Source organism: Pongo pygmaeus, chromosome 8, assembly GCF_028885625.2.
Source record: "Pongo pygmaeus isolate AG05252 chromosome 8, NHGRI_mPonPyg2-v2.0_pri, whole genome shotgun sequence".
Classification (NCBI taxonomy): Eukaryota; Metazoa; Chordata; class Mammalia; order Primates; family Hominidae; genus Pongo; species Pongo pygmaeus.
In genome coordinates this window covers 61,967,974-61,983,120 of record NC_072381.2, presented here as the reverse complement: position 1 = coordinate 61,983,120, position 15,147 = coordinate 61,967,974, and the positions used below count along the sequence as shown (strand labels likewise).

The following is a 15,147-nucleotide window of genomic DNA, read 5'->3' as shown; positions in this document are numbered from 1 at the left end:
CAAGTTGCATATTTCCTTACATGTAAATGAGTGACTTGATTTTTTAACATGCTTACTAAATAATTGAATGCAGTTTTAAAAAGCATGGTCCCTCGAATGAGGCTGCTGAGTTTTAAATTCTAACTTATGTGTTTGACTTTGGACGACTATTTAGCTTTTGCACCTTAGTTTCCACCTTAGTAAAGTGGGCTTAATAGTAGCACTCAACTCTTCAGGTCACTGTAAGGTTTTAATGAAACATCACCATGTGAAGTGCTGAAACAATATACCTGACACTTGTAATTTCAGGACATGCTGGCTGTCATTCAGATATATCTATGAGCTCTTCCTATGTTAATCCGTATACCAAACCTTGTAAATGCCATGTAGAATTCCATGGTATGGATGCATATTACAGTTTAATTACCCATTCTCCTTTTGATGGCCACTTATCTGGCTTCCGATTTTTCATGATCTTGAACAGTGCTGTAGAGACTTCCCTGTGTGTCACTATGGATACATGTACAGTATTTCTCTAGGATGGGTCCTGGAACTGGAATTGCTGGAGAGAAGAGTATGCACATTTTAATTAGAAAAGATCTGCCAGATCGCCCTCCAAAAATGTGGCGCCAGTTCAGTCTCCTGCCAAAACTATATGAGGCTGTTTCCCCGCACTGCTGCCAACACTGGGGCCTATCAATCATTTCATTTTTCTCCATCAGATGGGCAGACACTGAATCTGCTGTGGTTTAGTTTGCATTTGTCTGAGTACCACTGATGCTGAGGATCTTTTCACATGTTTCACGGCCACTTGGATTTCTTCTGTGAATCATCCTTTCATGTTCTTTGTCCATTTTTCTATTAGGATGTCTCTTTCTTTTTGATGTGACATTTCTTTCAGCTGCTGAATTGCTCTTTAGTTATGAGCATTCTGCTTTTCAGTTCTTCTATTGAAATTTTTTCCTTTTAATTTAAATGGTCATGCTTTTGGTTTCCAGGTTCTTTAAGTGGTTCCTTTTTTTTTTTTTTTAATAATGCCCATTCTTGTTTCATGGATGACTTATTTCTTATTCTGCTGAGGAGAGATTAATGCACATCTTTTAAAGCCTCTTCTGTTTGCTTTATAGACTTGATATTTTCCTGGAAATCATTTCCGTTGTTGAGTTCAGCCTCTTTCTTTTATGGTTATAATTTTGCTTAAATGCCTATAAATTTTAGACTATGAAGCGATCTTCCAACTTTAAATTTTCTGTCTATCATGAGTGGATACAGTTTTGTTTCCCAAATCCAGTGTCTTCATGCTGTAGGGGTTGGAGTTGACCGTGAGTGGCTCATCTTTTGGGCATGGGACCGTCTGAACTTTTTGGGTCTCCTGGGGCTTCCAAGGAACTGTGTGCATCTCCTCATTCCCTGACCTGCTTGAGGCAAACACCTACTGGAGTCCCTCAACTCTTCCTCGATTTGCTGTAACTGGTGTCCCACATTGACTCCTCTGACAAGCCCCTCCTGCATGTCTTTTGTTTTTCAAAGATTCTTCAATATGTTTCACTTTGTCGATGGCATTCCTTTTTATTTTCCAGTAGTTTTTATGAATTTATTTCTTTTTAAAGGTAGATTTTTTTTCTGTCATTTCTAGAAATCTGAATGAGAGGAGACAAATGCATATTCTTAGTTTCTCTGTCTTGAACCGCTCTCTCTCTCATAGATGTGTATTTCCCTATCTTGATTATAAGTGGATTTTCCTTTTTTTCTCTTTTAGGAGGAAATTATCACTGTTTCAGGAGGAGAGTTACTTCAGGAACCCTGTGGACAGAGGGACAGCCCACCAGACTACCATTTGTTGTTTGAATAATTTTTTTTCTTATCAATTGGATTCTTTTTGGCATCCTGTTTTTGAACTCAGCTTAAGAACTTCTCAACTCAAATCCTATGGCCTTCTGGGAGATCCACCACTATCCAGAGGAAAAAGTAGATTAATATGTCTCAAGGGATATGACATCTATGGCATAGGGCTACTGGTCTCATCTCAGTGATCAGGACAGAAATTGCTAATAGCTCATGCAACTCTTTCATGAAGAGCTTAGCTATGACCTTAGAAGACAAAGCCTGTGTGTCATGGCTTCCGTAAACTGAGCTCTTACAGTGCGTGGACCATGTTTTAATAATCCAAAATAATTCCAGTGCCGACCCCTGAATTTAACATATGGTAGACATTCAGTAAATGTTTATTGAATGAATACATGTCTTCTAAAAGTTTTCCAACACAAATTAGCAGTGGTTTCTTGTAAATTATTTCCTACTCACCACTCTATAAAATCATGGCAATAATAGAAGATTATGAAGGATTTCTATGGAGGACATAAATGCTGCATCTTTCATAATCTCCATTATTACCCTCATTGATATTATCATTGGAATTATCTAAGGTGAGCCCCAGTTTCCAGGGCAGCTGATTGACACTGTCCTGCCTTCCTTATTTAACCTCTTCTTTTGCCACTCGCCTCTATCTTTGAATCATATTTTGGCCCTCGTTTTGCAATGGTTTTATGTAATCCTACAGATGTCTTCAAGACCTGGGGTGACTTATAAATGCAAGAATGGTTTTTAGAAATCTGATGAGGCCTCTGCTGTCTGGGATGTGGCCCTCTCTATGCAGGTTACTCCAATGATTAGCTCTGTCCTCATTGTCCTTTTAATTCCCTTGTCAACTTAATCTCAGTATGTTCCTTATATTAACAAGAAGACTCACCCAATAACTCCTCAATAACTCTCAGTGATGGTATCTATTGGTGCATACTTGTGTTCCACAGTTATGGTCATATACACAGAGGTGTATATGATGAAGAGAAGATTACAGTCTTTACAGTCAAGAAGACTTGAGTTCATATCCTCACCCTGGAACTTACTAGCATTATAATGCTTGCAGCATTGTGTTTGGTGAGAGGAAAAGAATGAATGGATTCTAGGGATGTTAGGAAACAATTTACTTTACCTGATGGCTGTATCCAACATTTGTGCCCCACTTCTTCTCTTGCCTCACCTATTCCTTAGATTCTTGGTCACTTCTCTACCACAAGCCACCAGCACTATAACCAGTTTTGCATGGGTTCTGCTCTTCCTCCCCGTGTTGATCAGTGTCATGTGAGCATAAGCCAATGGTAGCTTGCCACATGCCCCATCTCCTGTTGCTGCAGAGGCATAAGACAGAAGAGATGGGAAGTGAATGCCCCATGTGGTGAATCTGGGATGAATGGGAGTCACAGGCTGGTAGATCGCTTTTTCCCCCTTCTTCCTCCTGGAGGAACTATTCTGAGAGGCATCTGTTTGTATGGTCTTTTAGAAGACAGTCCTGCAAGATCGAGCAACCAGTCATGATGAAACCAAGTGGTGGCCGGATCAGTATGACACCCCGCTGCCCCTGTTTTTTTCTTCTCTGCCTTGCCGTGCTCTCTCCTGTTGCTCTGGGATTGCATTTCTGAATGAAGTAGCAGCTCATAAGCTTTTGCCACAGGCTCTGCCTTTTGGGGAATCCAGGATAAGAACCCATCATACAGAAGTGTTCAATGGTATCAATTTTGCAACTCAGCTCCATGGCTTCTGCCGGTCTGCCTGTCTCACTACATGCATAAAGTGAAATGATGGAAGGAACCTGCTTTCTGAACTCTTAATGTGCCTTCATTGATTATCATTAAAATTATCATTAAAATTTCCTTATTTCTATGGACTCAGAGGAACGATGTTTTAGTTTTGGCTCTCTGATTTACCAACTACGTGACTTTGTCCAAGTCATTTAACTTCAGTAAACCTCGGTATGACTGAAAAGGGAATTTTCTGTATGGCCATCACTAGTTTTTTTTGCAGGTTAGTTAAATGATAAACATGAAAGCTCTGTCCAAATGAAAAAGGTATTTCTAACAACAACCACAATAACAACAACAACTTAGTGCTTAGCCCATGATGTGTCAGGGGATATGATGTGATGATTTTCAAGGTGTTGGAAGAAACTTCTGTTCCAAGAACTACCAGCAGCTTTGAAAGCAGACCAAGATGGGTTGAGACCCTGAATCCCTGGGCTGTTGTTCCTGTCACCCCTAATTAATATGTAAGAGACAACAGCTGGGTTTTCCATCCCTAACACATTTATTTCATTTTATTTGGGGCCTGCAATTTCTGCATGTCTCATATATTTTAGGTTTTACCTTTTTACCTGGCTTTAAAATAAATCCCTTGTAAGTTGTCCTGCAAATGAAATTACTGTGTGGAAAACTGCAGTTTCATCTTGAGAGTTTTATTATGCTAATAAATGTCAGGATTCTCAAATAAAGGAATTGCCTTTTTTTCCCTGAGCCCTACAAATATAATAAAAAAACAGTTGGTCAGCTCCAAGACTCAGCAAAGGAAAAATTTACAATCTATAACTAGAAAGAGAAGTTGTAAAAAAAACCACTATGCAACTTAATGGAAAATAAATTTCAAGGAATGGATAACTTGGAGTACAGATGTGGGGAGATCCCTGTGTGGCAGACGTATTTTTAGGGACCATCTAAAGGGCATGAGCTGAGAGGTTATGGAGAGTGTTCCCCAGGAGGGGAACATGGGCTTGAAGACCTGGGAGCCCGGGGCCTTTGTCCCCTTTTTGTCCCTTTGATCATTCTCAGGACTAAATTGCAATCCTAGATGAATTTCTGTATTCTTTGGACTACAGTTTCTTTTGTCAAATTAGGTGAACATTGCCTATTTCAGAGGGTGGCTGTGAAAATAACAGAAGGTTTTGTTATAGTAATGACAAATACTGTTTTAAGCCGTGTGTGCGTGTGTGTGTGTGCGTGCGCATGCATGTGTGAACTCTCACAGCCAGGCTTAAGGGAGAAAATGCTATCATCTTTATCTTGTACATGGGGAAACTGAGGCACAGAGAGGTTCAGAACATTCCCAAGGTCACTCCCTTGGGAAGCACAGGGATTGACCACAGTCACGTATCAGTCTGAGTGGACCTTAAACTGCATAAACAAACACATGATGGTTGTTAAAAATGCAGGTTCTCCTTCAGTGGATCTGGGACTGGGCATGAGGTTCTGTATTTCTGACAAGCTCCTGGGTGTTGCTGATGCTGCCAGACTATGGGTTACACTTGGAGAAGCCAGCCTTGAAAGCAGGGGTTGGCAAATTATAGCCGCAGGCCAAATTCAGCCTGCTGCTCGTGTTTCTACAGCTTGAGAGATAATGGTTTTTACATTTTTAAATGGTTGGAAAAAAGAAGAAGAATATTTTATGACCTGTGAAAATTACATTAAATTCAAATTTCAGCTTCATAAATAAAGTTTTATTGGGATTCAGCCATACTTATTTGTTGACATATTGTCTTTGGCCGCATATGGCCTGTAAGGCCTTAAATATTTACTCTCTGGCCCTTTGCAGAAAAAATTATGACGCATCTGTTAGGAATATTTTGCTTTCTTTCTCTGCTTTATCTAAATCTACTCTTTTAACACCATCGTTTATGCTTCAGAGAAATCTAAGTGAATGTATTAAATTTTCTAGTAGTGTTCCATTTTAATTTTGAATCTCATCTCATCTCTAGAAAAAGATTCTCTTCCTTGTGAAAGGATTCTAACCAAATGTAAGTGAGTAGTATCACAATTATGTAGCTATTTAACATGGGCATATGATCGTTTACCTTCTAGATTTATTATATTTCCTACACATAACTATGTATTTATGTTTTGCCTTTCAGTCTGTGAGGTCCTGGAAATCAGGTGATGCCATATTTATCTGAGTACTTTAGGGTTCCTGGAATAGTTGATGTGGAATTACATCTGTTACGTATTAGGAACAAACAGATTGTGCCCATTTCAAAGACCCACTTTAACCTTTAGGGGACCCCTATGATAGAAAAGTCTGCGGTGAGAATTCTGGCAGCTTTGGGTTGGAATCTCGAATCTAGTACTGCTTTCAGTTGTTAAGACGAATAAACAAACAAGCAAACAACTAAATGAGATTGAGAAAGTAAAAAACAGCTCTGCTGACAGCTAGTCTGAGATGGGGGAACTGAGAATTAAAACAGAAATCACATCTTGCAAATCTGCTCTGTGACTTGCAAAACAGTTAAACCGAGCCAAGCCACAACATACGGAGAAAGTGTCTAAACTCAAACTCTTCTAATCAGCACATGCAGACCCGTATTTTTTAGAGAGGACATCAGACAAACTGATCTAACAGTCATTCCACATGACTTTTTTAAAAAATTGTGGTAAAATATTCATAATATAAAATTTACCATTTTAACCATTTTTAAGTATACAGTTCAGTGGCACTGAGTCCATTCACATTGTTATGCAACTGCCACCACCATCCATCCACAGAAAACTTTTCATCTTCCAAAAATGAAACTCTGTACCCATTAAACATAACTCCCCATTCTCCCCTCCTCCAAACTCCTGGCAATCACCATTCTACTTTCTGTCTTTATGAGTTTGACTATTCTAGGTACCTCACATAAGAGGAATAATACAGAATTTGTCTTTTTTGTGTCTGGTTTATTTCACTTAGCATAATGTCTTCAAGGTTCATCCATGTGTAGCATGTGTCAGAATTTCCTTTTTAAGGCTGAATAATATTCCATAGTATGCATATATCACATTTTATTTATCCATTCAACTGTCAATGGACACTTGGATGGGTTCTACCTTTTGGCTATTATGAATAATGTGGCTATGAACATGGGTGTACATCTCATAACTTTTGCGTTCTGTAGATAAAATTACTGACTGTCCCAGCAACTCCCTAGTTTCCAGATTCTGACCAATCCCTGCCAAGAACCTTTAACTCCAGCTCCCCAGTCTTAGTGAGTATGCTTTCCTAACTTTCACCTTTTCGCGTTCCATGATTCCTCTTGCATATGTGCTCTCTTGCTGCAACAAGCTAATAACCTCAACTTTGGCTGCGTGTATATTGCTAGTAGGCTTTAGCTGATAGGCTTTAAGAAGACATTATCTGTGAAGCGTGCTGTCCATAATAGACACTCAGTAAGACTCCATGCCTTCTCTTGGCTGACCATGCTGAATAGCAGCTGTGAAAGCCCTTCCGTGAGTGGAGTCTTCTGTCCATTTATATCCTCATCTCAAGATGAGCTCACGGTCTTGCTGGGCTTATGAGCTTATCCCAGGAGACTGTGTGAAGTGGCGTGAGGTGATAGAGGCAGAGACAGACTCAATAATGGCTGTGTCAGCTGCTCTTCTGAAGGGAACTTTCTTACCCTGGAGGCACCGAGTGTCAGAGGTCGCTCAGTCATAGGTACCCCCTAGAGAGAAGCTGAGGAGGAGGAGGCTGGGGGAGCACTCATCCCCTGTAGAATGAGGAGGCTAGCAGAGCTTGTTCATAGTGGACCTATGACCCATTTGCCAAGAGGCCTCTGTTATTTGTGGACATCTCCTCCTGCTTCCCCACCCCCAGGTAGGAGGAGACAATAGAGTATAGAAGGAAGAGTAATTCTTGGGGGTCATCAATATGAATCTGAATTTAAATGGCAAAGGAAGAAGGGAAGACACTTCTAGGAAGAAGAAACAACTGGCATCAGCAAAGATCTGGAGTCATGAAACTGTGTGTCTATGTGTGTGTGTATGAATGTAGGCCTGAAATGGGTTTTTTTCTCTTTTTTTTTTTTTTTTTTTGGAGATGGAGTGTCGCTCTGTTGTCCAGGCTGGAGTGCAGTGGTTGCAACCTTGGGTCACTGCAACCTCTGCCTCCTAGGTTCAAGCGATTCTCCTGCCTCAGCCTTCTGAGTAGCTGGGATTACAGGCGCCTGCCACCACACCTGGCTAATTTTTTGTATTTTTTAGTAGCGATGGGGTTTCGCCGTGGTGGACAGGCTAGTCTCGAACTCCTGGCCTGAAGTGATCCACCCACCTTGGCCTCCCAAAGTGCTGGGATTACAGGTGTGAGCCACCACGCCTGGCCTGAAATGGCTTTCTATACACTATACCCATGCCTGATTGCAGAAACTAAACATTTGCACAACCAAATTCTTCCTATGGGAGGCATTCTGTCCAGACTCTCAGCCATGAGCCAAGGGTTTTGGACACTTCTGCAACCTATGGGGCAACAGCAATTTGTGCTAATAACTTGGTTATAGGCCAAAAATTTAGCCTAGACCCTCCATAACTTGGTTTATTCCTCATCTGCCTTTTCCTGACTCTTTTAATCAGTATTGTATGTTGTTAACTACCTTTTATGTCCTCATGCTCACAAGCCTCTGGTTAATTTCCCGCTTATTCTTACATCTTCATGGGTTTTTATATTTGGCTTATTCAGATTGGTTGCAATTATTGCTTTTCATTCTGTCATTAACAATTCTTTTTTTCTTGGGCAGCTGCTGGGCAATTTGATAAGGCGGGGGAACCCAACCCCTTATGTTGGGCACATGTGTGCTTTTCAGCCTCATATTTCTTTTATTCTTTTAAAAAAATTTAAATATTTTTAAAAAATATGTATTTTTATTTTTATTTCAGACAGGGTCTAGCTCTGTTACCCAGGCTGAGTGCAGTGGCATGATCTCAGCTCACTGCAGCCTCGACCTCCTGGGCTTAAGTGATCCTTCCACCTCAGCCTCCTGAGTAGTTTAGACTATAGGTGTGCACCACCACAACCAGCTAATTTTTGTGTTTTTTGTAGAGATGGGTTTTTTGTTTAGACTATAGGTGTGCACCACCACAACCAGCTAATTTTTGTGTTTTTTGTAGAGATGGCAAAAACCATGTTTGCCAGGCTGGGGTCGAACTCTTGAGCGAGCTCAAGCAATCTGCTCGCCTTGGCCTCCCAAAGTGCTAGGATTACAGGTGTGAGCCACTGTGCCCGACCCAGCTTCATATTTCAACTGGTAGCTGGTTGTTGAATAGAACCACAGAAAGTTATTTGGGATAATTATACCTCTTCCCTTATTTCTAGTTTCTAATTTATGGAAAGTTGGAAAAACTTATGGCAAAGAAAATAAACAGAACAACCAAAATATTATACCACAATTAAAAACATTAGTATTCTAATATATAACTAAATTCATTTAAAAAAATCTGTGAGCTAATAGCCCAGAGTCTTACTCTAGCACACTATTTTAGGAATTAATCAGACACCTCCCTGAGTCTACCTAACAAAATCTCATTTTCTGTGAACAACTGAGCAATTTGTTCAAGAGGCATGGAATCCCTGAGCAAATGGGCCATTGGAAAACTAATTAATGATGTTCTGGTTAGAATCATTCTTAATTTTATAAGCAGATACTAACTCTAGCTGAAACAGAAATGTAAAATCATTTTCAGAACAACTTAACCTTTATTACTTAGTACGTACCGAGGGAGGAATGCTGTGTGCTGAAAGCATTTACCTGACACATATATAGAAACAATGAGGCCTAGGCTAGTGGATAGAACGCACATAGCTGTTAAAGAGAAAATGTCAGTATTCACAATGGAGATTTATGTTCTCAATTAAGCAATTCAATTATTGGTCTAAGGGAGATACCATTACTCCAAACAATTTAAAAAGCCCGTGAACATTAATTTTTAACTAATTGTACTCAAAAGTGCAATGGTGACTCAAAGAGGAGAAGTTAGAGACACATTTCATAGACCTTTGCAAGCTTCTTCTCTTGTCACTGTTTCTTTTCTTCGGGTGGAATCATTCTTCAGTTCCACTGAATAGTAATTTGTCTTTTTCCACAGACCCCCGAAGATGGCTGGGAAAAGAAGATCCAGGAACTGCTGGTGTCTGTACTAGTTACAGCCCTGATAGGAAAGGGGGGGGGGCCTAAAAAAAGGGTTGCTTAAGGAGGGTTCATTTAGAAAGGTGGGGTATAGGAGAGTCACAGTGGGAAACCTGGTGACCCAGGGCTTAGTAGCACCCCAGCCTTTACCCACCTGGCCCATAACAACAAAGGAGGGAACAGTTTAGATGAGAAGAGAGACGCACACAGAGTTGGCCATTTTGGAAGGGCAGGGTGGGACTGTGTCCAGGGACAAAGCCAGCCTGAGCCAACCTTGCAGTGAGGCAGCCAGGCAATAAATAAGTAAGTACCCAAACCTCACCCTCTTCCCGCCTTCTGATCTGTGCTGGGCTCTCATTGGCTGAAGCAGCCTAAGGCCATAGAGTTAGGAACTCTTGGCATAATCTATACAGGGCAGCAGAGAAGGAAAAACAGTACATCTTGTTGGTGGGTGGGGGGCAGGGGGCGGCGAGCTTAGTCCTATGGTGATTCTGTAAGAAATGCAAAAAACCCCAGTTGTTCCTACTCACATAGAACACGTAGCACTGAACACTTGACCTCTGATCAACAAAAGGTGTGGGATATTTTTCCCCACCAACAACCAATTCTCCAGCAGACACCAGCTGGATATTCTATAATTTGATTCAATTCTGACACTGCCTGGAATTAGAGTCAGACTCTGCAGGTTAAGGGCTCAGCCCCACAATACTGCCTCCACTGCAGAGATGCCAGTCACAAGCCCCCAGGTTGTTGCCTGTACTTCAGACCAACCAGCTATAAGTCAGGGTTTCTATGACGCTCTCCTTGGGTTGAGCTCATAGACCTCAGGGAAACGCTTCCTTACTAGTTTATCATAAAGTACTTGATGAACAGCCAGATGGAAGAGATGCACAGAGTAAGATATGTGGGAAGGGGCATGGAGATTCCCTGACCTCTCTGGGTGCTCCACCCTCCAGGTACCTCCATGTGTTCATCACTCCAGGAGCTCTTTGAACCTTGTCCTTTGGATTTTTATGGAGGCTTCATTACATAGGCATGAATTGATTACATCATTGGCCGTTGGTGATCAACTCAATATTTAACCCCTCTCCCTCCCCAGAGGTTGAGAGGTTGGACTGAAATTTCCAACCCTCTAATCATATGGTGGGTTCCGCTGGCAACCAGCCCCCATGCTGAGGCTATCCAGGAACCCACCAAGAGTTAGAACAAAAGGTACTCCTATCATCCAGGAAATTACAAAGGTCTTTGGAGCTCTGTGTCAGGAACCCTCATCAGAGACCAAATATTAGAGAAAAGATTCTCCTAGCATCACTGTCTACAAAGGTTTAGGAGCACTGTCTCAGGAACTGGGGGCAGAGACCAAATACATATTTCTTATTATATCATAATATCACAGTGTCCCAACTTGTCTTGCCAAACTTGAGTCCTCTCAGATACTCAGAGGTTGTGTCTCTGCCTATTCTCCTGTTTCATCCACCACAATCACCTTTCCAGGTCTCCTCAGAACATCAGTTAATGTGCCTCTTTCTCTTGCTTTGAAGGCAGAAGCCATAGCTAACACCAAACCTCCAGCATTTAAACTTTGCTGTGGAGTCTACGTGACCCCACCATGAGATGACCTTCACCTTTCCCTCCATACCTGGGGAGACAGACATGGCAGTGGTCACTGAACCCTGGGATGACACGCTACCTCATCCTTTATGACACCATTTGATATGTTGCTTTTGATCCATTTCTTTGTATCCCATTTGGTTTCATTTTTAGCAATGAACTCATTCTTGGTACATTTCTGTTCTAGCTGTGATCATTTGAATAGTCTCTAATTAAAGGTTGATTCCATTTCTTCCAGCTTCCCCCACTCTCCCTATGGAGTGAGTAGATTCTTTCCTTTTTGGTGTCTCCAAAGATGAAGTAAACAACAGACTTGTGAGATTCCTCAGAAAAGGACACAATTGTAGTCAGCACACTCTGAGCTCTCTTGTCTTGTCCTCCCTAGTGGTTCTTTAACTGAACCTGTAGTTCACTGTCCCTGCCCGAGTCCATCCAGGCTGGAAATTGGGGCTCTGCTGCTAGGAGAACATGTAGGCTTTGGGTTTCACCTACCAGAAAGCTGTCCAGTTTCTCCATGTAGTTGTTTTACGGTTTCTGCAGAAGTAGGGGATAGCCATTCAAAATGACTTGTCATTTCCTAACTGGCTAATTGGAGCATGAGATGAAACTACTAAGGTGATTTGTGGCAAATTAGAAGGGAGAGGTGAACTTTAACTATAGTTGGGGTTTCAGGCTGAGTCTGATATGGCTGCATTTGAAACTTTGCAAGAACAGAAGGATAGAAAACAATCTCGCAAAGAGGTAAAAGATCTTCAGTTGTCTGCTTTTTCTGTGTAGCCGGTACATTGCTGGATTACATGCCAGGTGTGAACAGGAAGATCTAAAGCAGTTTCCAGTTATACTCACATTAGAATAATCCAAACAAACAAACAACAATGTTCTGACTCAAGAGATGGTGATACCATTGATATGGGGTGGGCCTCTGCATTGGTGTATTTTAAGGAAATAGAGTGTCTATGTTTCCAAGGTTAAGTGCCCTCTTCTGTGGGGCACTGGATAGTGAGAATAGGGTGATGTCTTTGTGAGGATTGTGGCATTTAATCATCATAACTATGGAAGCTGTGGAAGAAATGCAATTGATTTTTGAACCCAATTTATACCAATTTCCCATTTTGCTGAAAATAAAATTTGGTTATTTCAGGTTAATGTCAGCCAATTCGTTATCCCCTCTTCTTCCTAAAGTGGATTTACTGCACTGGGGAGACTCACAACTTATCCTGGCCTGTGATGGGGCTGGCTAGGTGTCTGCCTTTCAGGAGATGTTCTATCCTACTCACCATCCACTGATACTTGGGTTCTGTCCTGCTTCCCTGATGAACCCTGGCAGAAGGTTCCACCTATAGCTCTCAGCCATAGGATTCACACAGTACCAGCCCATAGTCTCGTCGCAGCTTCAAAACCCTCCAGGTGTGCTTTCTTTCAAAGACATCCGGGAAAGGGCTTGTCTTCTTTCTGGACTGTCTCCATCCAGATGTATGGGGACTGCCTTGGGAGAACAGGTACCTTGGGTACCTCCACGTGGGCTTCCCTCCTCTGCTTTGATGTGGGGGATTTGGGAATTCTTGCTGTCTACCCTCAGACCCCAGCCAAGCTGGGCGTGCATGCCCTTCTCAAGGCTCAGCCTGCAGGGCTCCAGGTGCAGGCTCCTTTTGGCACTGTACAGCATTATATAACTATCTTGTTCTCTTCTCCAGTTCTTTTTCATTTGCCAACTTGGAGGGTCTCTTTCTAGCCCAAGAGTTGCAGTGGGCAAGGGTGAACTGGTTTCTTCTAATTCGTGGTCTTCTAAACGGGTCACTTACACTTGGACTACAGCCTTTGAACTTAAAGCCCAACTGTGCATTGGTAATTGTGAAGTTGGGCGATGGGTACTTGGGGGTTCATGACACTTACTTCTACTTGTGTATACGTTAGAGATTTTCTATGGTTAAAAAAAGGTTTGAGAAAAATTTCAAAAAGGTAAGAATTTGATCCACAGTTTCTCTAGTTTCCTTGTAAAAACATTCCTGATGCGTGCTTCATGTCTAGATTTCTGAATGGGGGAGGTCTTGGGAAAAATTAGGAAGTATGTGTGTGTCCGTGTTTGTGTTTGTGTGTGTCTCTGTCTCCATGTCTGTGTGTGTCTGTCTCTGTGTGTATCTGTGTCTGTGTGTCTCTGTGTGTGTCTGTCTCTGTGTGTATCTGTGTCTGTCTGCCTGTGTGTATATATCTGTGTGTGTGCTGTGTGTCTGTATGTGTGCTTGTGTGCATATCTATGTCTGTGTGTATGTGTGTATATGTCTGTGTGTATCAGTGTGCCTGTGTGTGTCTATCTGTGTGTGTCTGTGTATGTATCTGTGTCTGTGTATATCTGTGTGTCTGTGTGTCTGTGTATCTCTGTATGTGTTTGTGTGTGTATCTGTGTGTCTGTGTATCTCTGTATGTGTTTGTGTGTGTATCTGTGTGTCTGTGTCTGTGTTTTTGTGTATTTGTTTGTGTCTCTCTGAGTGTCTGTGTGTATCTGTGTGTCTATCTGTGCCTGTGTGTATGTCTGTGTGTCTCTATGTGTTTGTGTATCTGTGCCTGTGTGTATGTCTCTGTATGTGTGTGTTCTTTGTGTATATCTGTGTGTCTGTGTGTCAGTGTGTGTTCTCTGTGTGTATCTGTGTGTGCCTGTGTGTGTATCTGTGTAGGTGTGTCTGTGTGTGTGTGTATCTGTGCCTATGTGTTTGTATCTGTATGTGTCGATGTGTGTGTATCTGTATGTATGTCTGTGTATCTGTGCCTGTGTGTATGTCTGTGTGTCTTTATGTGTTTCTGTGTCTGTGCCTGTGTGTATGTCTATGTGTCTCTATGTGTTTGTGTATCCGTGTCTGTGTGTATGTCTCTGTGCATGTGTGTGTCTCTGTATGTATCTGTGTGTCCTCTGTGTGTTTCTCTGTATATCTGTGTGCGTCTGTGTGTGTTCTCTGTGTGTATCTGTAACTCTGTGTGTGTGTTTCTGTGTGTGTCTGTGTCTGGGTGTTTCTGTGTGTGTGTCTGTGTGTGTGTCTGTGTCTGTGTGGGTGTTTCTGTGTGTCTGTGTCTGTGTGTGTCTGTGTCTGTGTCTGTGTGAGTGTCTGTGTATCTGTGTCTGTATGAGTGTCTCCGTGTGTGTGTGTCTGTGTGCCTGTGTCTGTATGAGTGTCTCCATGTGTGTCTGTGTGTGTGTGTGTGTGTGCGTGCACACGCGCACCAGAACAGGCCCAGTGGAGCACCAGACAAGGCCCCTCCTCTTCCTGTCGCCACCCAGCCTGTCCCCTGGCCCTGCCTTGCCCTTGCTGACAGCCTAGGGTCCTGGGGAATTGTTCTGAGTCCCTCAAGTCCCTGAATTAGTCCTTGGCCTGCAGGACTGTCACTAGCACTGTACTGGCTCCGGTGTTTCTCATCCCCTCTTCCCAGGTCCCTCCTGGAGCCCTGCCTGCTCTCGCCTCCCACCCTTTCTGTGTCCTTGTAGCACCGTCCCCTCTCCCACTGTGACCGTGGGCTGTCTCTGTTCTGGAGGACCAGAGCCCTTTGGAAAGCATCTTGGCCCCTTGGCTTGATTGCCGGTCAAGGACCCAAAACATTCAGAGCATGGTGGCACCTCCTCACAAGGCCTGCTCTCCATGAGCCTCTGGGGTTTTGAGCTCTCTCAGTTTCTCCGAGTGTCCTTTGCAGCCATCACTGCACTTTGTGAAACCATGATGTGTTAATGCATTGAAAGTAATAAGAGCCCTTGGAAAGAGAGCAAGCTGAGGGATGGAAGACCTCAGCCCATGGCCATGGCCCTGCTGATATTGAGC

The 15,147-nt window shown here is 42.5% G+C and overlaps 1 protein-coding gene across 2 annotated transcripts in view; it reads left to right on the top strand.

Moving 5' to 3' along the window:
- Nucleotides 1-4,300, top strand: part of SH2D4B (SH2 domain containing 4B) — a 108,528-nt gene extending 104,228 nt beyond the window's left edge. Inside the window, exon 8 of one of the 2 annotated variants that reach the window (XM_054435837.1) lies at nucleotides 1,739-4,300. In XM_054435837.1, coding sequence (XP_054291812.1) covers nucleotides 1,739-1,831 — 93 coding nt within the window. In that variant the 3' untranslated portion in view covers nucleotides 1,832-4,300. The remainder of the gene's footprint in view (nucleotides 1-1,738) is intronic. The other variant, XM_054435838.1, reaches the window with a different exon arrangement.
- The last annotated feature ends 10,847 nt before the right edge of the window (nucleotides 4,301-15,147 follow it).